Source organism: Miniopterus natalensis, chromosome 4, assembly GCF_054644295.1.
Source record: "Miniopterus natalensis isolate mMinNat1 chromosome 4, mMinNat1.hap1, whole genome shotgun sequence".
Lineage (NCBI taxonomy): Eukaryota > Metazoa > Chordata > Mammalia > Chiroptera > Miniopteridae > Miniopterus > Miniopterus natalensis.
This window is the reverse complement of record NC_142084.1, coordinates 68,183,380-68,204,814: the sequence shown is the minus strand read 5'-3', so window position 1 is coordinate 68,204,814 and position 21,435 is coordinate 68,183,380. Positions and strand designations below refer to the sequence as shown.

At 41.1% G+C, this 21,435-nt stretch overlaps 1 protein-coding gene across 1 annotated transcript; it reads left to right on the top strand.

Moving 5' to 3' along the window:
• Positions 1 to 5,409: 5,409 nt before the first annotated feature.
• On the top strand, positions 5,410 to 19,539 carry LOC107533263 (uncharacterized). Its single transcript, XM_016207865.2, has 4 exons — positions 5,410 to 5,497; positions 15,090 to 15,216; positions 15,414 to 15,474; positions 15,833 to 19,539. The coding sequence occupies exons 1-4, from the start codon at positions 5,495 to 5,497 to the stop codon at positions 17,469 to 17,471; spliced, it is 1,830 nt and encodes a 609-aa protein (XP_016063351.2). The 5' UTR covers positions 5,410 to 5,494; the 3' UTR covers positions 17,472 to 19,539.
• Positions 19,540 to 21,435: the final 1,896 nt, after the last annotated feature.

Below are 21,435 nucleotides of genomic sequence, written 5' to 3'. Positions count from 1 at the left end.
GTTAAAGCTTTTTTTTTATTGATTTTTTTTTTTTTTTTTTTAAGCAAGAGAGAAACATCCATGTGAAAGCGAAACATAGATCAGCTGCCTCCTGTACATCCCCTACTGGGGACTGCGCCTGAAGCCTAGGCTTATGCCCTGACCTGGAATCAAACCTGAAGCCTTTCATTGCACACCAGCCAGGGCTAAAAGTTCTTGAATATAAACTGGGAAGGACTCCCAATGGTCCACATTCTTACATGTGAAAACTTTCACCCAACAGAAACAAAAAATATAACATGAGAAAGCTTAATGGAAATTAATCCATGTATAGTATAATGTTCCAGACAACAGCACAAGTTATTAATAAAATTGTAAATGCTGTGTTTATCCAGCCTCTCTTAATATTTCCTTTTAATTTTGAAGCCTGTTGGATTGATGGGTGGGTTGAAATTTATTTCTAATATGCAATTAGGTTTAATTTTTTATAATGTTTTATGTGTTTTGTGCTAGGAGGCCACAGAAATTTGACAGTGTGATATTTGTTGGGATTTTCCTACTGGCTTTTTGGCAGTTCCTGTAAATCCCTAGTTCATTATATATATTCTGCCTTTCATAGTAACAAAGTTTCTCCTTTGGGTGACAAGTGTAAGCTTTTCTCCATTCTCCACACCTATAAACAGTTGGAATAGTTATTGAGTATGGCAAGTTTATGAAAGAATATAGTTTTATGGGAATTATTATTTTCATTTTGGACTTTTCTTTTTTGATGACTGTTTGCTGAATAGACTTTGACTTAAGAAGAGAGACCTGCCCAGCTGGCGTGGCTCAGGAGTTGAGCATCAACCTATAATAACAGGAGATTGAGGTTCGATTCCCAGTCAGGGCACATGCCCCAGTTTCAGGCTCGATACCCAGCAGGGGGCGTGTGGGAGACAGCCGATCAATGACTCATCATTGATGTTCCTCTCTCTCCCTTCTCCCTCTCTCTCTGAAATCAATAAAAATATTTTTTTTTAAAAAAGAAGAGAGACCTGTGATAGGACAGAAATCTAGAGCTAGAATGTTCCCCTGTGGGTAATGTTATTAACTAGGTTATTAGTCAGATTTTGGAGCTATCATTCAGGGAGAGAGAGATACATGGGAGTTTCAAAGACACCATCTTTTACCTCATTTTCTGGATTTATTTATTTATTTATTTATTTGTACTTCTGATCAAGAGTATCCTCAAAACCTCCACCAACTCTTAAACAATATATATATGTTCTTACTGATTTGGAGAGAGAGGGAGAGAGAGGGATAAAGACATAGAAACATTGATGAGAGAGAAACATCATCGATGGGCTGCCTCCTGCACGCCCCCTACTGGGGATCGAGCCCACAACCCACGCATGTGCCCTGACCAGGGATCGAACCATGACCTCTTGGTTCCTGGGTCAACAGTCAACCACTAAGCCACACTGGCCAGGCTTTCATTGTCATTTATTAGAGAAGTAGATTTCCACTGATATTTTCAGAAGACGCACATCAAAGATCCATCACAGTTTGGATTTTTCTCTAAGCCCTGTTGTGGTCCACCAGGAAACTGATTCAGACTTGTATTTGGGGATATTGTGTGATTCCCCTCCTTAGATTATATCCATATAAGATCTGATTTGTAGAAGACACCTCATGCTCTCAATGGTGCTAATAAGTATGTGTTCTTGATTCACTATGACATCTACAATTGTGTAGTGACAAAGGATATGGGAGTTTGTTTCTTCACTGCATTGTACACTGGCTGCCTTGACCTGATCCTTTCATGAGAAATGCGAGAATAAGCACATTTTTCCTATCTGAAAGATGGAGTTTTCTCTTGTAGCTGAATGTATTCTTTCAATGTTCTTAATTACTTTCATGATATGTAATTAAAAGTATGTGTAGCTTTTTTTATCCAAAAAAAAACTTGTTTTCTACTCTAGAAATGTTTTTCAAGTCATCAAATGCTAACAAATATTACAGACATGCACCACTTAATGATGGAGATACATTATAAGAAATGCATTATCAGGTGATTTTGTAATTGTGCAAACATCATAGATTGTGCTTACACAAATCTAGATGGCATAGCCTACTGCACACTTATACTATATGGTATAATCTATTCCTAGGCTATAAATCTATGTAGGAAATTGTAGTACACTGGAACTTGTGTATTTAAACATCTAAACATGGAAAAGGCACAGTAAAAATATGGTATAAGACATAAAAAATGGTACAACTGTATAGGACACTTAACCATGAATGGAGCTTGCAGGACTGGAAGTCACTGTAAGTAAATCAGTGAGAGTGGTGAGTGAATGTGAAGATCTAGGGCATTACTGTACACTACTGTAGCCTTTATAAACACTGTACACTTAGACTACATGAAAGTTATAAAATACTTTAATGAATTAAACTTAGTTTACTGTATCTTTTTTACTTTATAAACTTTTAACTTTGAACTCTTGTAATAACACTTAGCAGAGAAACATACTGTGCAGCTGTGTAAAAATATTTTCTTTATATTTTTATTCTGTAAGCTTTTCTTTGTTAAAAACTAAGGCACACATACATTAGCCTAGACCTACACAGGGTCAGGATCACCAATATCACTGTCTTCCACCTCCACATCTTGTTCCAATGGAAGGTCTTCAGGGGCAATAACATGCATGGAGATGTCCTCTCCTATGATTACTGAATAATAGTACCTGAAGGACCTGCCTGAGGCTCTTAAGGAGGTGTCACTTCAGAAATGTGCCCATGGTGGTTTGCTTGGTTTTTCGTCATAGATTTGCTTGTAAACAGATAATGCACCATAAACATTTCTCTCTTTTTAAGGAGCTTGTTGAAGTCTGCGAAAGCTTCTGCTAAACCCTTCACTGATTTTTCTTAGGGGGAGGGATGTTCTTGGCCTTTTGCAGGTTTCTTTTTGCCTGTTTTCAGTTACGTGTTCCTGTTCCAATTATAATAGCTTCTCAGTAAATGCTTCAGGAACCATCTCTAGGAGCTCTTCAATGTCACCCTCATCCACACCCACATTAAAGTTATTTGCCATCTCAACCACAGTCTTGTTGATTTTAGCAGATTCCTCACCCTTGGCAAATTCTTTGGAGTCATAAATTCTTTTTTTTTTTTTTTTTAATTTATCTTTATTGTTGAGAGTATGGAGTCATAAACTCTTGAGTGTCTTCTCCCAGATGCCATTTATGCACTCCTTGGTGACATCAACCCCAAGCCCAAACAAGGTTCTTGATGCAGGCATGGCTATTGTAATCCTTTCAGAATTGCATGTGTTTTCTGTTTCAGTAATTGCCTGGGCAAAGGTGATCCTCCAGCAGTAGGCCTGGAAATTCTAGTTCACAAACATCAGTAATGTTTATGGGATGAGGCCCAGCTGTAGCCTTAAAAGCTGCAGCACAAATCTTTTCCATGGATTGGAAAATATTTTCCTTATAGAAGGAAAAGAAATTCAGAGGTCATCGCAGGGAGACTGCAATCTAGGTAAAGGGTTGAGCATGGAGCCCCCAGAGAGGCCCAAGGATGGAAAGTTCTGCCCACTCTCAGTCCTACAAATTATGTCTCTGCCCTTGTCCTCTCCACATGCAGGTTTGCTATTTCTCCAGTGTTTTTTCTACTCAATGCTCATGTAATTCAAAGATTCAATCAGAAAACCATAAATTCCTAATACCTGGTCAAAAGAAACGTCAACACGAGAGGGAGAACATGTTCCCTCTGCCTCCAAAGCTGTAGAAAGGCATCCACAGTCCTGGGGTGGGACATAGTCCTGGCAAGTGCTATTTTGAAAGCACCCACATTTCAGAGGTTGCTCTGCCTGTGAAAGTGCCTCCAATCTCTACATCTGGGAGTTCTGAGGGGCTACCCTTGCTCCTGGCCCAGGTGAATGACACAGAAATGAACCTGTCCTCCAAGTAAGGGAGTTTTGGGGGTGTCCTTCAGGAGCCAGGGAGGAGAGCTGGCCCTTCTCCCAGATACAAGATGTGGCCCTGCAAGGTTTCTTAATGCAATGAGGAATGTGAGATTCTGTATGTCATAAAAATGAGCACAAGGAGTGAAAGAATCACACCACAACTTCCAGGCGTAAGAGAAGCAGGACTTGAATGTAATATTCAAATGTAGCATTTACTATTGATAATGAATCAGTATTACTCCTCCCTAATGGGAAAGCAGGTGCTGGGGTTGACACATCAGACAGTTGGACGGTGTAGTCCTTTCCTCATGGCCTTCAGGGGATCCCAGAAGGGCCCATAATGTTCTCCTTATTAGATGGAAGTAGCTGGCCCAGTGCTGCACTCCACACCTGATGAAGGGTCCCCGCTTGAGTGGATCTCAAGATAGTCATCAGCCACAGGAAATGATGTAGCCACTATGGAAAACCTGGGAGTTTCTCAAATATTAAACCCAGAATATAATCATCAATTCCTATCACAGATATATGCCCAGGAAAAATTACAACACATGTTCGAAAAGAAGTTGTACATGAAGTCTATAGCAACATTATTCACAGTAGCCAAAAAGTGGAAACAAACCAAATGTACACTAACTATTGAATAGATAAATAATACGCGTTTGCTCCAATGGAATATTATTTGTCCATAATAACAAATGAACTATTGGTACATGCTACAACATGCATGACTTTGAAAAAGATACACTATGTCAAGGAAGTTAATCCCAAAGACGAGAGAGAATAGAATTCCTTTTATTTGAAAGCCCTGGATAGGGAAATCTTTGGAGGTAGAAAGTAAATTAGGGGTTGCATAGGGCTGGGGATTAGAGAGAAATATGGGAAGATTGGGAGTTAAAACTAAAGAGTAGGGGATCTACAGTAGAAGGGAGAGAGAGAGAGAAACATCGGTAAGGTGCCTGCCCTTGACTGGAACTGAAGCGGAGACCCTGCAGTCTGCAGGCCCACGCTCTACCCACTGAGCCCAACCGGCTAGGACAAGCGCCTGTGATCCTAAACAAGGGTCACAGTTCGTGAGTGGACTCAGCCTTACCGCCAAGCCCTGACCCCTAGAGGGCGTAAGACCCTCTTGTCCAGTGTGGCCTGGCCTGGGCATCCTCACGTCTGTACTTACTTGCTCGATCTAGAAACTAAATCAGGATTCCCTGCGTACACTGTGCCCTCCCCTTCACAAAGAGCTGGGCAGAAACAATACAAGCAGCCCAGGAGCAGGAAAAAAATCCGTGTATGCAAAGTCCGGTGCTGCACACGAGCGAAAGCGGTTTCCGAGGAGCCCGGACGCCCCCTCAAGCTGTCACTCAGGCACGGGGGGCGCGGCCTTAGGAGCTGTCCAATCAGCGGCACCGCGGAGGCAGGTGGGTGGGGTTATGCTGTGGACCCTTCGAATCCGCAGGGTTCGGGGCTGGCGTCGCTGCCTCTGAAGGGCCTGGCGGCTCCGACGCGTCCTCCGCCGCGCTTTGATCCCCTCTGGTCGTGGGAAGAACTCAGGGAGACCCAGGAAACCGAGAAATGGTGAGTGTGCTCCCCTGAGGTGCGCAGGCCGGGGGACGGGCCGGTGGAACCTGCCGTGGCGGAGCGCCCCGACCCCGCTCGGCCGCGCGCCGCCGGCCCCTCGGCCCCCTCCGGCCCTCAGCCGGGGCGCGCCGCCGGGACCCCGCGCCCTGCGCGTCACTGCGCGCGGCGACTTCGGCTCGGGAGCCGCTCCGGGCAGCTCTGCGCCCGCCGCCCCGCGTCTCCCCAGACGGCGCGGTGACCGCGGAGAGGGTCCTCAGGGGACAGTTGGGACTCGGGCTCCGGGGATCGTGCGTGGGAGCAGCTGTAGTCTGTGGGATCGCCAGTCCCTTCTGTCTCCCGATTTCTTCTGAGTTTTCCAAATGTTTGGGAAGCAGGGTTTGAAATCTATGACCCTGCTCGCACCCCATCTTCCCAGGGGTGGCGATAAGTCCCTAAATTTCCAGTTCCCTCCAGTCATTCCCTGAGCCAGTTGCCCCTCTCCGATTCACAGAATTATTATCAACTATTTGTCTTATGGGGTGCATTTCAAACAGACCCAACATTTTAATTGTTTATCTTTCCCTCCCAGAACCTTGCAGATGCTCTTTTTAAAGATTTGTAATTGTAGATATTTTGAATTAGAGGAAATCCGACAAGAACCACCTGGAAGACGGTTCATGAACTCCCTGTTCCTCTCTCCCAGGATCTTTCCTGGGCACAGACATCCTCAGGGAAGTCCTCTGAGTGGAGGTTCATCTTTGGAGACTTTTCCGGGTGTTGTGTTCTGTCAGCTCTGACCCTCCCTGGGTTTGTCACTTGAAAACATTTATTGACTTATTTAAGTAGAATGTATTTCATCAACAGAGTTTGAAACAATATAAAATAGTTCCAAGCAGTCACGAAAGATGTGATATTCCAGTATTACATTTCTATAGAATTCTTTTATTCTTTCTTCCTGAGCATGTGTAGCAAGTTTCACAGGTTTGTTTTACTTTTTGGTGTTTTACAATTCCAGGGCTTAGCCTGGCAGAGAATTGTTGAAGTAGGATTACTTACGAATTACTTTCTTTCCCTGGAAATATGGTTAACTGACATCTTTTTAAAATAATAATAGTAATAGATATTTAAGGTTTTCTGGTTGAACTAGTAAAAGACCTTTACAATTTTCTTCCTTCCTTTCTAGATAAATACTGGGTTTAAGTGATTTTGGTGGATTGTTTAAACTCTGGGTTTGTGTCATTTAAAATATTGTTAAATGGTGGTCCAAAGAAACTCCAGTATGGAGCAGAGGCCTGTGGTTAGTGACGCGAGCTAAGGTTCCTTTGAACCTGTAAAGTGCTAACCTAGAAAAAAAGTACAAAAACAAACAAACAAAAAACATATTTCAAAGTGAGAGGCAACAAGAATATTTGAGATCAATAAAAATAGCTATTTGGAAAGCACTGACTCAGACAGAAGCTCAAATAATGTTCCCCTTAGGAGATAAAGGCAAGAGGTATTTATGAGAAAGGAAAGGGGAACAATTAATCAATAGAAGGAAGGCACTTCTGTTGGTGCAGGTGACATAACATAGTTTTTTAAATTTTCAGTTAGGTATTCATCAGTCCAATAGTCATAACATCTGCTTTCTTGTTACCTGTGCAAACAGTTCTTTGGGACACAATGTTGCTTTAGGCCCAGTCCAAAGGTTATTTTGCCCTGTTTTAACATTCCAAGGTTTGAGGCATAAGACATGCAAGGCAGTTCCTCTGGGATGGCAGCTCCTGCTTCATTTTAATATGGTTCCATTTATTTAAAAAAAAAAAAATACTTGAAGGCCCTGTGATTCCTCCTGGGGAGCCTCCTCCTGCAGGTGTCCTACCTGCTCGCATGCACCATAGGAGGAGCCTTTGCACTGAGAGAAGCTACAGAAAGCTGAGGATGCACTTGCACATGCATGTGTATGAGGGGAGGGGGGGCAGGGGGGAGGGGGGAGAGTGGGAATGATGCCCTTTCTGAGGTGGTGGTTTTTTAGCGATAGGCATTTTTAGATCTTATGTTTGAGTTTTGCATCCACAGTGTAGGTGCCCTCACTTAATTTGTGCACTGTGAGAAATTCTGTGATCAGATGCTCTATCTCGTGGACAAAGGGTTTATGAATTGGGAAATTCATTTGAGTCAGGACCTTAAACTGAATCAGGCTGAGAGTTTTTTTGGGTTTTTTTACTCAGTTGAATTTTATAATCAACCAGTCAGTATTGTCGACAGGAAGTCCAATAGCTTTATGCAGTTCTACTTCCTTGATATTTCTGAGAATCTGGGTAATGCTCCCATTTTCCACAAATCCATCCTGATTGAAGCTAACGTCTGTTGACCAACAGCTCTTCTGCTGGTCTGTCTGCTGCTGCTGCTCTCTGTTCTTCTTTGTACTCAGAGACCCGGACTCCTCTCTCAGTTCCCCAAAGCATACCTAATACCAGAAGGTTCAGCTTAAGGAATTTTACCACAGCCTTCCTGACAGCATCATTATTCTCCTCATCATTATTACCTCTCAGAGAAGCCTAAGGGAAGATCCTGTCACCTTATCCCTTTAGCATGTGAGGACTCAGAGGCTCAAAGAGGTTGAGGAACTTTCCAGGTCACTCAGTTAATGGCTGAGAAAGGCCCAAAGCATTTTCCAGAGGTTGACTAGTTTCAGTGGTGAAACCACAGCTCATTTAAACTGTTTCACACAAAAGCATTAAAGTAACTGAGCCACATGGTGAGATAGTATTCTATTTTCAATGATCTTCCATTCCTTCTGATTCAATGGAGGAAATACCCTCTGAAGAGTTCTCTAACGTGCCAATCTCCCTTTCTAACAAAGAAAGAGCAGGCAACAGTGTCTAGCTTGAGTTTAATGATATTGTTTTGTCTTCCTTCTATTTATTTTTATGGAAACAATGTTGGTTTTCCATTGGGGTACCCATATAAATGCTGTATAAAAATATATTTAAATTATTAAAAGTGAGTAGATTTACAGGAAAATATTAAGCCAACAATAGTATAATTAGTTCATTTAAAAAGGTAAAAATTGGCCTGGCTGGAGTGGCTCAGTGGTTGAGCATCCACCCATGAACCAGGAGATTACGGTTTGATTCCCGGTCAGGGCACATGCCCAGGTTGCAGGCTCGATCCCCAGTCGGGGCTGTGCAGGAGGCAGCCAATCAATGACTCTCTCATCGTTGATGTTTCTATCTCACTCTTACTCTCCCTTCCTTTCTCTGAAATCAATAAAAAAAATATTTTAAAAAATGGTAAAAATTGTGAGGTTTGGGGCCTCAAGGCTGGGGAATAGTAACAAGGAGGAACTTAAGACAGGATGCCAAAATCCATTATCAGGCAGAGAGTTGCCTCACTGTGAGAATGGGAGCCTAGGGGAAAAGAGGGTTGTGGAGCTCCCGGAGTTTATTCCTGGGGCTTCTCAGGTGTCCCCACCCTCTCTCCTCAGGGATTGACCCCTCCAGGGGTTTTGTCTCTTGGGGGTGTCTAGATCCCCAAGTTTGCGATTATGTTCAACTTTCTGATTATTTTTTTTTTAATATGGGGAAGCAGGTTGCTTATCTTTATTTATTTATTTGTTTATTATTATTTTTAATCCTCACCTGAGGATACTTTTCGCATTGCTTTTCCGAGAGAGTGGGTGGGTAGAGCAAGAGAGAGACATATCAATGTGAGAGAGACACATTTATTGGTTGCCTCCCTGCCCTGGTCAGGGCGTGTGAGAGGCAACCAATCGATGTGTCTCTCTCACATCGATGTTTCTCTCTCTCTCTCCCTTCCACTCTCTCTGAAAAGCAATGGAAAAAGTATCCCTGAGTGAAGATTTTTTTAAAAAGCCTGGAAGCTCCTGCTCTGTGAGCTGCTGCTTGCTAGGGAGCCCCTCCTGCGAGCTGTGCTGCCCAGTGTTATATTATTGACCCCACCAAGTATGGGTTCTGCATATGCCAAGGAGTTTCAGCTGACAGTTTACATAATTCCTCATCCTTTGTGAGGAGCGTGGAAATGGAACCCTCCCTACAGTGGTCCTGGGTTGATGTCTTGGCTGGAGCCCTATGATCTGTTTAGAGTAAAAGTGTTACTGAGGCTGGGTTTGCCCACACATTAGGGTGAGTCTTGGGGGGTATGAAGATGATTGTCCCTGAGGGGAGCCCATCAGATGGTCACTTCTTTAGAAGCAGTTATTTCAGAGAGAATGAGAAGACACTAGGATAGCAGCCAGTAGGTAGGGAAATTCCAGAGAGCTCACCAGGGCCCCTAAGTAACTCTACTGCTGCTGCCCCTGCATCTGTTGCAACACAGATCCTGACCCTCGGGGTTACAAGAGACAGCACCATGCTTTCAGTTTGGCACAGCAAAGGGGTTAGTTCAAACCCCACGGTACTTAAACTCTATACAGCAGCCGTCTTTCATGGACGAGGCCTCTAACCTTGTTGGCAAGCGATCTGAGGCTCTGTGGATGAGCACCTTAAGTTGACAATAGGCTCCTGATCAAGAAACTGTCCTAGGTCCCCCATGATATGCCATCTGAGCTTCAGTTATCACCATGGACTGGGGCCCTCTTCAAATAGGGGCTCCCATAAGCACTGAGCATGACCCTCTACTGAGGTGCCTATTATGCCTTTGTTCCTGGAAACAGAACCCACTGGCTCAGCAGGGCTACTGTGATAGGATAGAGCCAGACTTGGCCCTCCAGCTTATGCCACCTGCAGAAGGGATAGTCATTCTTACTTCACTCAGTCCCTTGAATGAAGCTATGATGCTGAAGGAGGTCAGCCTTCTCCCAGAAGCCTTGGTTCTTTGGGCTGTTCCTCGGGATTCACTGAATGCACAGCACTGGGGCGGGGAGGGAGTGCAAACTTTCAGGACAATACATATACCTACATAATGAAGTTCAGTGGAGAGTTGCTGCTCTTTATCCCTTAATTGGTTCATTTCTGATGAAGAATCAAACCCAAGGGTTGCCACTGCTGACCAAGCATCAGGTAGTCATCTTACTACTGGCCCATAATTGGCCCCATCCGCATATGTTCACAGACTCTTGGACTGTTGTCTGAGAGTTGCCCTTTGTGGTAAAAGAACTCTGGGAATGTCTTGAATCAGACACCCAAAATATAAATACAGGTAAACACTTGCCTGTACATTAGTAAGTTCACAATATCAGGACTCACCAGGAAACTGCTGATCCGCATTGGAGTTCCAGACACTGATAGTAACCATGGAGCTTAGGATACGCAATGCGGTGCTCTCCAACAAGGCATTCCATGGGAGTTTCGCCACCTCCCTTCCTGGTCTCAGGCACCATGCTGGCTTACTGAAGTAAATTCAGATTAATTGAAAGATACGTGGCCTGTTTAATTCATTAGTCAGCCACTCATCAGGGGTGAATTGTAATGAGTCTGTCTTCTTCTTCTTCTTTTTTTTTTTTTTTTTTTTTAGTATTTGATAGACTTCAGGTTTTAAGTCATTTTTAAAGCCATTTTAGGTTTACAGAAAAATTGACCAGAGAGTACAGAGAGTTCCCAGTAACCCCTGTGTATCCATAGAGTTTGCACTATTTTTTTATATCTTGCATGACTGTGGTATGTTTGTTGCAATTGCTGAGCCAATATTGATGCATTAAATTTCACAGTTTATATTAACATTTTCTCTTTGTTATAGGAGCTATGGGTTTGGGCAATAACATGTACAATAACATGTATCCATCATTTTTATGTCATATACTGTAGTTTTACTTTCCAGAAATCGTCTGTGCTTCACCTATTTATTTCTCACTCCAGTCCCTAAGTCCTTCAAGCCCAGAGATTTTTTTATTGGTTCATAATTTTGTCTTTCCAAATGTCCTAAATTGAAGTCATACAGTATGTAGCCTTGTCAGGTTTGCTTCTTTCTCTCAGCAACATACTATTAAGGTTTCTCCATGTATTTTCGTAGCTTAATACCTCATTTATTTTCACTTAACAGTATTTCATTGCATGGATTTACCACTGATTGTATGTTTCCCTCTTGAAGGGCATCTTGCTTAACTCTAACTCATGCCAATTGTGAACAAAATGACTACAAATATTCATGTACAAGATTGTGTGTGAACATAAGGTTTCAGTTCATTTAGGTCAATACCAAAGGAGTGTGATTGCTGGATCTTACGATATGTAGTAATAGCATATTTTGTTTTAAAAGAAAGTTTATGTCCCCAGTGTAGACATGTCCAGTTTTATTCCCACCAGCAGTGAATGAGGATTACCTGCACCTCCACACCCCATCAATACTGGTGTTCTGAGAATGTTGAGTGTGAGCCATTTAATCAGTGTGTAGTGATACCTTGTTGTCCTTTTATTTGCACCTAGATTTCCTCATATGTCAAAAGTTTATTACTTTTGCATTTTACATGTAGATCTCTGTCTGATGTGTTCTGAGTTAATTATTGTGAAAGGCATAAGGCCTGTTTCTACCTTTGTTTTCTGTGTGTGTGTTTGTATGTGGATGCTCATTATTTTCAGCAATATTTTTTTAAAATACTTCCTGTTTGTCTTTCCTCCTTTGTCAAGTATCAGCTGAGTATATCTATGTGGGTCTATAGGAAAGCAATTGACTTGTGTATCCTTAATCCTTACTACACTCTCATTAATTCCAAGAGTTATCTCTGTTTTCGTGGGTTCTCTCTGGTGTTTCACATAGGTACTCAAGATATAAGGAGCAAATGGGATGAATTTAGCTACAGGTTTTGAGGATGTTCTTTTTCCCTACTAGAATTTATAATTCATGATGAGGGGATGTTAAAGTCTCTAGCTACACTAGTGGATTTATCTTGTTTCTCCTGTGTTCTATCAGCTCTTGCCTTATATATATTTTCCCCATGTTGTTTGCACATACATGTAAAGAATTACTATGCATTCTTGGAAAATGGATTCCCTTATCATTTTAAGATGTTCCGCTTTATCTCTGGGTTTTCCTTCATTTGAAATCTTCACTGTCTATAATTTATATACCTGTGCCAGCTTTCCTTTGATTACTGTTAGCCTGGTATACTTCCCTCCACCCCTTGGCCTTTCATCTCTCTACAGCTTTATATTTAAAGTGGGTTTCTTATGAAGACACAAGAACCCAAAAATCTATGGGACACAGCAAAAGCAGTCCTAAGAGGGAATTTCATAGCACTGCAGGCCTACCTCAAAAAACAAGAAAAATTTTTAGTAAACTATCTAACCCTACAACTTAAAGAATTGAAAAGCTCCCCTGTGAAGCCACCCAGACCAGGGCTTTTTTTCACTGGGAGTTTTTTTAGTTCTGCTTCGATTTCATCAGTTGTTATTGGCCTATTCAGGTTTTCTGATTCTTCCTGATTTAGTTTTACATGATCTCACTCATATGTGGAATCTAATAAACAAAACAGACTGAGGAACAAAATAGATCCAGAGACACAGAAGCATGGAAAAGACTGATGAATCTCAGTGGGAAGGCAGGGTGGGGGAGTGGGTGGGGAGAGATTAATCAAAGAACTTTTATGCGTATATGCATAACCCATGGACACAGACAATAGTGTGGTGAAAGCCTGGGGAGGAGGGGCAGCTGCAGGGTGGAGGGGAATCAATGGGGGGGAAAAGGATATCTGCAATACTTTCAACAATAAAGATAAATTTAAAAATAAAGTGGGTTTCTTATAGACAGCATATAAGTGTGATTTTTAAAATCTAATATTACTGTATCTTTCAATTATATTGAGATCAAAGTGGTTATTGATACAGTTGGATTAGTATTTACGAAATCTTTTACTATTTTCTATTTGTTGCCCTTTTTCATTGTTTCTTTTTGTCTTCCCTCTTTTTTCTGCCTTCTTTGGCTTTAATTAAGCATTTTACCTGTTTTTTCAATTTCTCCCATAGCATATCAGTCACACATTTTTTTAAAAACTTTTTTATTGCCTGGCTGGTGTGGCTCAGCGATTGAGCATTGACCTATGATCCAGGAGACTGGGTTTGGATTCCCAGTCAGGGCACATGCTTTGATTTCAGAGAGAGACAGGAAGAGGGAGAGAGAGATGGAAGCATCAATGATAAGAGAGTCACTGATCTGCCACCTCCTGAACGCCCCTTGCTGGGGATTGAGCCCACAACTTGAGCATGTACTCTGACCGGCAATCTAACTGTGATCTCCTGGATTATAGGTTGATGGTCAACTGCTGAGCCACACTTGCCAAGCTCCCTTGATTTTTGAGTATACATTTACAGCTAACCCACATCCTCTGTCAGGTCACACTGTACCACTTTGCTGGTAGTACAAGTATCTCATACCACACTATTCCCAATCCACCCCCTCACTGTCCCTTGCTCAGCACAGAATTCTATGATAGTGTTTTTTTTAATTTCAAAATGTTCGATATTTCACTCCATTCAAGTTTTCTTCAGTTTTATTTTTTTTGTTTGTTTGGTTGTTTTTTTTGGGGGGGGGTGTTTTTGTGGTTTAAAAATTCTTTTTAGTGTATGTGTGTGTATCTGTGTGAGATTGAGAATGACAGCTCCTAAGTTTTTTAAGTGCCACACCAGAAGTTGACAGGGTAGCGTCTAGAGAGACTTGTTGGTAAACACTTCCTCCTGAAATTAGAGAATGGAAATTTTGCGTTTTTTGGGGGGAAAGCACTGTTGAATCCTATACATGTTAAATAATCGTGGGCAAACTTACCAACAACCAATGTGGACTTCAGTGAACTCCCTGACAATCTTCAGCTCTTAACCTGTTCCTCAGGTGAGGCCCAGCATACCCTGTTGTAGTGTGATCATAAAGAGCTCTCCTGGCCTATTCTCTCACTGTGTGTTCTGAAATTGGCTGGAAACAGCCCTGAGCACATGAGTACAGGGATTTTGTGGTCTATCTTGTCAAGCCTTCTTCTTTGTGTCTGAGCTGTAAGTTTTAAATAACTTTCCAATGTCATTGAATTGGACAGAGAGAGAAAGGAAGAACTGAGTCTGTGATAAATACTACATAAGTTAAAAGCTGTCCTTCTCCACACATATTTACATTCAGCCAGCTGCACCTGATGACTGGTAAAGGCCTGGAGGATTTTAGGACACATGGTCAGCTCACTTTGTTGAAAGTTGATTTCCACAGACCTCCTGTAGTCTCATGTTTGGTGATTGGATGAGAAGGAAAAGCTTTCAGTTTTTCACTATACTTTATTCATTAAAACTTTATGCATATTTTACCCTCTGCCTTCTGGAGTGTTGTAAATGGTAGGTAATAAGGAAGAACTGAAAGAAATTTCTTTCATGAGGAATCAATGGTCTTAAAATGATAATAAATGTTTCATCTTTATAGCATTTCAGTTATTTTCCTACATGCTCAGGACCCTCATATTAGAGATAAATAAGATGTAAAGCGAGCACAGGAAAAATGTGTAAGTAATTTCCATGTGTTAATGATGGTGTTAAATTTATGAGAAAGTAAGTGTGGACACAGAATAAGTTTTTGATGATCATGTCATAGACGAGATGTTTGGAGAGGAGAGTGTCATACATAACATTCCCATAAATGGAGTCTAGGTGTCCAGTTCTGTCAGTCTCACTTATCCTACTCTACACATATTGGGATGTTTTAGGAGTCAGTGGCCTTTGAAGATGTAGCTGTGAACTTCAGTCTGGAGGAGTGGGCCTTACTGGAGCCTTCACAGAAGAAACTCTACAGAGATGTGATGAGGGAAACCTTTAGGAACCTGGCCTCAATAGGTAAGGATGAGGACATTTCAGTTGTCAGAGAACAATGTATATCTTGTTCATCAACATTGTTCCATGATGTGTAATGTGGAAAGGGAGGATACTGGTAAGTAAACTGGGCATGGTAACTGCTCATCATAAATCTAGAAGCTAATGTTTTTTTAATAATTCTAACAATTTGGAATCATTTTTCTGGTTCTAAATTTTAGGGGGAAAATGGGAAGATCCTGACATTGAAGATCAGTACAAAAACCAGGGGAGAAAACTTAGGTGAGTTATACAATAGATAGCAGTGTCTCATGTGAAAATTCTCATTTCATATGAAATTTTAAAAAGAAGCAAACAAAACTAAAAAATCCTGCTTAAAATGTCTTTCTTTTTACTAAAAATACTTTCTTCAGTGTAACATACATGTTCAGTGTTTGCAAATTTTATCACTTAGAAACACTATTAATAGACCACACATATGAGTATCACAGTTTGTTAATAGCATGGGTGAAGTCTTCTTGGAGAGCATTCAGTGCATTTAATTTCAGACAATTTAGACAAGACAGAATACCTACACTTTTCATGTAAATCATAATATAATGAATATGAAATCAATGATGTGCTTCTTTTTTTTTTATAGAACTCATATGGTAGAGAAACTCTGTGAAAGTAAAGAAAATAGTCAATGTGAAGAAAACTTCAACTTTATTTCAAATTTTAATCTAAAGAAGAAAACTACTGAAGTAAAATCATATGAGCACAGTCCATGTGGAAAAGCTTTTGTGTATCATTCATCCAGTGAGAGACTTACTAGATGTCATACTGGACAATATGAGTATCTGAAATATGGAGAGAAACCATATAAGTGTAAGGTATGTGGGAGAGCCTTTAGTTATCTACAGTGCTTTGAACAACATGAAAGAAATCACAATAGAGAGAAAACCTGTAAATGTAAGGATTGTGGGACAGTCTTCATGTGCCTTAAAACCCTTCGAAAACATATGTTAACACACACTACAGATTCTCCTTGTAAATGTAAGGAATGTGGAAGAGTCTTCAGGTGTTCAAGTTCACTTCTATTACATGAAAGAACGCACACAGGAGAGAAACCCTATGAGGGTAAACAATGTAGGAAAGCCTTCAGTATTTCTGGTTCCCTTCAAATGCATGAAATAACTCTCAGTCGACAGAAACCCTATGAATGTAAGGAATGTAGAAAAGCCTTCAGATATTATCAAAGTTTTCAAACACATGAAAGAAACCACACTGGAGAGAAACCCTATGAATGTAAAAAATGTAGTAAAGCATTTAGTTGTCTCAGTTATCTTCGAAAGCATGAAAGAACTCACATTATAGAAAAACCCTATGTATGTAAAATATGTAATAAAGCATTCCAATATCCCAGTTATCTTCACATACATGAAAGAACTCACACCGCAGAGAAACCCTATGAATGCAAAATATGTAGTAAAGCATTTAGTTGTCTAAGTTATCTTCGAAAACATAAAAGAACTCATACTGGAGAGAAACCATATGGATGTAAGGAATGTGGAAAAGCCTTCAGATGTTATCAAAGTCTTCAAACACATGAAAGGAGTCACACTGGAGAGAAACCCTATAAATGTAAAATATGTAGTAAAGCATTCAAGTGTCTCAGTGATCTTCGAAGACATGAAAGAACTCACACTGCAGAGAAACCCTATGAATGTAAAATATGTAATAAAGCATTTAGATGTCCCAGTTATCTTCAAATACATGAAAGAAATCACACAGGAGAGAAACCCTATGAATGTAAAATATGTAATAAAACATTCAGGTATCCCAGTTATCTTCAAATGCATGAAAGAACTCACACTCCAGAGAAACCCTATGAATGTAAAATATGTAGTAAAACATTTAGATGTCCCAGTTATCTTCGAACACATGAAAGAACTCACACTGGAGAGAAACCCTATGTGTGTAAAATATGTAGTAAAACATTTAGGTATCTCAGTTATCTTCAAATACATGAAAGAACTCATACTGGAGAGAAACCCTATGAATGTAAGGAATGTGGAAAAGCCTTCAGTTATCACACAAACTTTCGAAGACACCTGACAGTGCACACAGGAGAAAAACCATATAAAAGTGTAGAATGTGGGAAAGGCTTTAGTTATCCCAGTTCCTTTCAAACACATGAAAGGACTCACTGGATAAAACCTCTTGAATGTAAACAGCATGGAAAAGACTTGAATTGGCCCTCATCCTTACATGTGAAAATTCACATGGGAGAGAAATAAACATGTAAGTTACATGAGAAAGCTTGATAGAAATTAATCCCTGTATAAGGTTCCAGAAAACTTTCAACATAAAGTTTTTCTTGAAGTTGTAAATACATTGTATTTATTAAACCTTTTTTAAAGTGCATTATCTGACCTTGGATTTCTACTAATTACTTTCAGAAATAAATATTCAGGTGAGATAATTCTAAAAGTTATCTTTCAACTATAGTACATAAGATTAATATTCCTTTTCCCTTAAAATGTTTAATATTTTTCTCCAATGTTCAATGTTTCACTGTTCAATGTTTCAGGGGGCCATTTAAAAAAGAACAGTTTGGGCCCTAGTTGGTTTGGCTCATGGTTAGAGTGTCTTCCCATGGACTGAAGGGTCCCAGGTTCGATTCCAGCCAAGCACCGGAACCATGTACCTTGGTTGCAGGCTCAATCCCTGGCCCCTGTTGAGCCTCGTGCAGGAGGCAACCAATGTGTCTCTCTCATTAATGTTTCTATCTCCCTCTCACTTCCACTCTCTGAAAAAGCAATGGAAAAAATATCCTCGAGTGAGGATTAAAAAAAAAAAAAAGAACAGTTTGGTACTTCGATTTTCTTAGTGGCCTTGTAACAATCCTTTATAGTCCTAGATTATTATATATATTCTTCCTTTCCCTCTGACAAAGCTCCTTTTGGGGATGATGGGTATAAGAGCCTTTCTCCATTTTTATACTGATAAATATATTTAGAATAAATTTTATGTATGGCAATTTTATGAAAGTATGTGCTTTTATGTGAGTACTATTTTTATATTTGTGCCTTTGCTTTTTGTCCTTCCTTCTGACTGGTGTTTGGAATTGACTTTGATTTAAGAAGAGGGACCTGTAATAGGGGAACAAAATCTAGAATTGGAAATATTCCCCTTGTGGGTAATGTTAGGAACTTGATTTTCCAGAATCCATCTCCTTTATAATTCCATATTAGAATTTATTAATAGCCCCACTTGCATTAGATTTGGAAACCAAAAACAAAGAAGGCATTAGTCAGATTTTAGAACCACCATTTGGACAAATAGGTACATAGAATCTTCCAGGACAACATCTTCCAGCCATTTTTTTTTTATTCTTTGATTTGTCAATCAAGACTATCATCAAAACCTTCACAAACTGTCTGATATACATTTCTGAGAGAGTAGGTTTCCACTGATGTCTTCACAAGATCCACATCAAAAATCCATCAGACTTTGGATTTTTCTGTGTCCACCAGGAAACTGATGAGACTTTCATGCTTATGTCTGATTCCCCAGTTCTCTAGATTATACCCGTATAAGGTCTAATTTGTATAGGAAACACTATGCTGTCAACAATGCTAGCGAGTATGTTTTCCTGATTGCCTATGACATCTGCAATGATGCCATCAAAAAAAACAGCATGGGAGTTTGCTTCTCTGCTGCATGTCCTTCCATGAAAGAATAAGCACCTTCCTCCTGTCAGGAAGACTCTGAGTGTTTCCTGTTACTTGTAGCTGAATGGAGTCCCTCAGTACATTTTCAATTATGTTCAATTGCATATGATTAAAAGTATGTGCATTTAGCCCAGCTGGTGTGACTCAGTGGACTGAGGGTCGTCCCATGCACCAAGAGGTCTCTGGTTTGTTTCCCAGTCATGGCTCATGCCCGGGTTTCGGGCTTTATCCCCAGTAGGAGAGCAGGCAGGAGGCAGCCAATTGATGTTTCTGTTTCTCTCCCTCTCCCTCTTTCTCTAAAAATCAATAAAGACATATTTTTTAAGTATGTGCATTTAAAACATTTTTTATTGATTGATTTTGAGAGAGATGATGGGGCGGGGAGAAGCATAGATTTGTTGCTCCACTTATTTATGCGTTCACCGGTTGATTTTTATATGTGCCCTAACTGGAAATCAAACTCACAACGTTGACATATTGGGATGACACTCTAGCTAAGTGAGCTACCTGGCCAGGGTCATATATTTAATTTTATATGGCTTATAATTTTTGCCATTATTGTGTAAAGTACTTAAATCTTAGAATGGTTTCCTGTGTACAAAAGTTAAAATTAAAGAGACTAGTAGTAAAAGATGGTGTCTATAAATTTCTGTTTTAAATAAATCTTTAAAATAGAAGAGTCCAACTTAAGGAGACTCACTGCCCACATCCTGGTCCCTCCAGTAATGTTACTCCAGCCACCACCAAATGCAGAGTTTTTATTATTTATTGAGCCTCCTCTTAGTGTTTCTTTATATAAAAACAAGCCATTGCAAATGCTTATTGTTCTTCCCCATGTTTGTCCTTGGAATGAGCAGTCAGACTCCAACCTGTTTGGTATTTGCTGATAGCTTAGGCCTCCCTCCCTCTTCCCTTGTGTCTACACCTGGACAGGCTGATGAGAAAAGTTCGGCTGCCTCCTCTGGCACTGGCTTCAGATTCCAACCACACAAGCCCCTGTCTGTGTGCAGAACTCTTGTCCTGGCCCTGCCCCCGACAAAGATTCTTTGCTTGACCAAACTTTGTCAGGCTCCTGAACCTCCTCCCAGGCCTAACTTTGTAATTCCTTGCAAAATCCAGTTTTAGCAGAAACCCTGCTGAGTCGGGGGATCCAGAATCCTCCACCCACCTATCTGACCACCCTCCATATCTGACCAGGTTCCTCCTCTGCCATCAGGTGAATGGATCACCCTGGCCTGTCTGCGGTGAGAACCCTGTTTGGTGGGTTTAGCAGAAACCCCCTAACATCTTCATTCTCTAAGTAATTTTCCATCCACTGACCCCCACGCTGCTCTCTGGCCAGGAAGTCCCACTTGCCCAATCTCATTTTTCCCCACTGTGAAACCCCATCACAATGGTCTCTATACCTGTCACACAAGGGGTTCTGAATAAAATCTGCATTTTCAACAAGTGTCATTGAAATACAGATACATATTTTTTTAATCCTCACTCGAGGATATTTTTTCCATTGCTTTTCAGAGACAGTGGAAGGGGGAGAGAGAACATCAATGTGAGAGAGACACATCCATTGGTTGCCTCCTGCATTCGCCCAACCAGGGCCAGGGATGGAGCCTGCAACCGACGTCCGAGCCCTTGACTGGAATCAAACCCAGAACCCTTCAGTCTGCGGGCCGAAGCTCTAACCACTGGCTAGGGCTGAATTTTTTTTTCTTCTGCAACACCAAATCACAATAAAAACCCAGCCCCCCCCTTTTTTTAACTTTCTCAAGCCATTTCAGAGCTGCTTCAGTAGCTTGCCCTGCCCTCTCAGACACTTGTTATGTGAGATCTAAGCCATTTCCTACTTTCTCGCCCACACCAGCATGAGTCTCAATGTGGGAACCATCCCTCAGCAGGTGACCGTGACAGTTGGCTCCATGAGCAGCATGTCCAGACTTGGGCACCCTCTGTGGGCTGTCCCCTGTTGCTCTCACTTGCTCGCCTGCTCTGCTGCCTGATGGCCTGCACTGTGGCTGCTGCGTGCTGTGAGCTGTGCTGCCCCGTGTGGCGTTGCTGAGACTACCAAGCCTCAGTTCTGTGTGCAGCGAACCAGAGTGTGCAGTTTCCAGGATTTCTAGGCATTTGGGAGGTTGAGTATGGGATTGGGGCCCTCCTTAAAGTGGTCCTGGAATAAATTTTATGTATGGTCAGTTCGACTCCATCATCTTTATGGTTCCATCTTAGAATTCACAGGTAGCCTCACTTGCATGAGACTTGGAAGGGAGAAATGAAGACCATTAGGCAGATTTTGAAAGCACCTCACGGGAAAGAGACAGATGTATAGGAGCTTTGGGTACTGAATCTTTCACCCCAATTTCCATGTTCTTTGCCCTTCCAATCAAAACTATCCTTAAAACCACCACCAGTTACTTGGTTTACACTTTCTTAGAGGTGTAGGTTTCCACTGATGTTTTCTTAAGATCCACATCAAAAGTCCATCAGAGTTTGGACTTTTCTGTAAGCCCTCTTGTGTCCACCAGGAAACTGA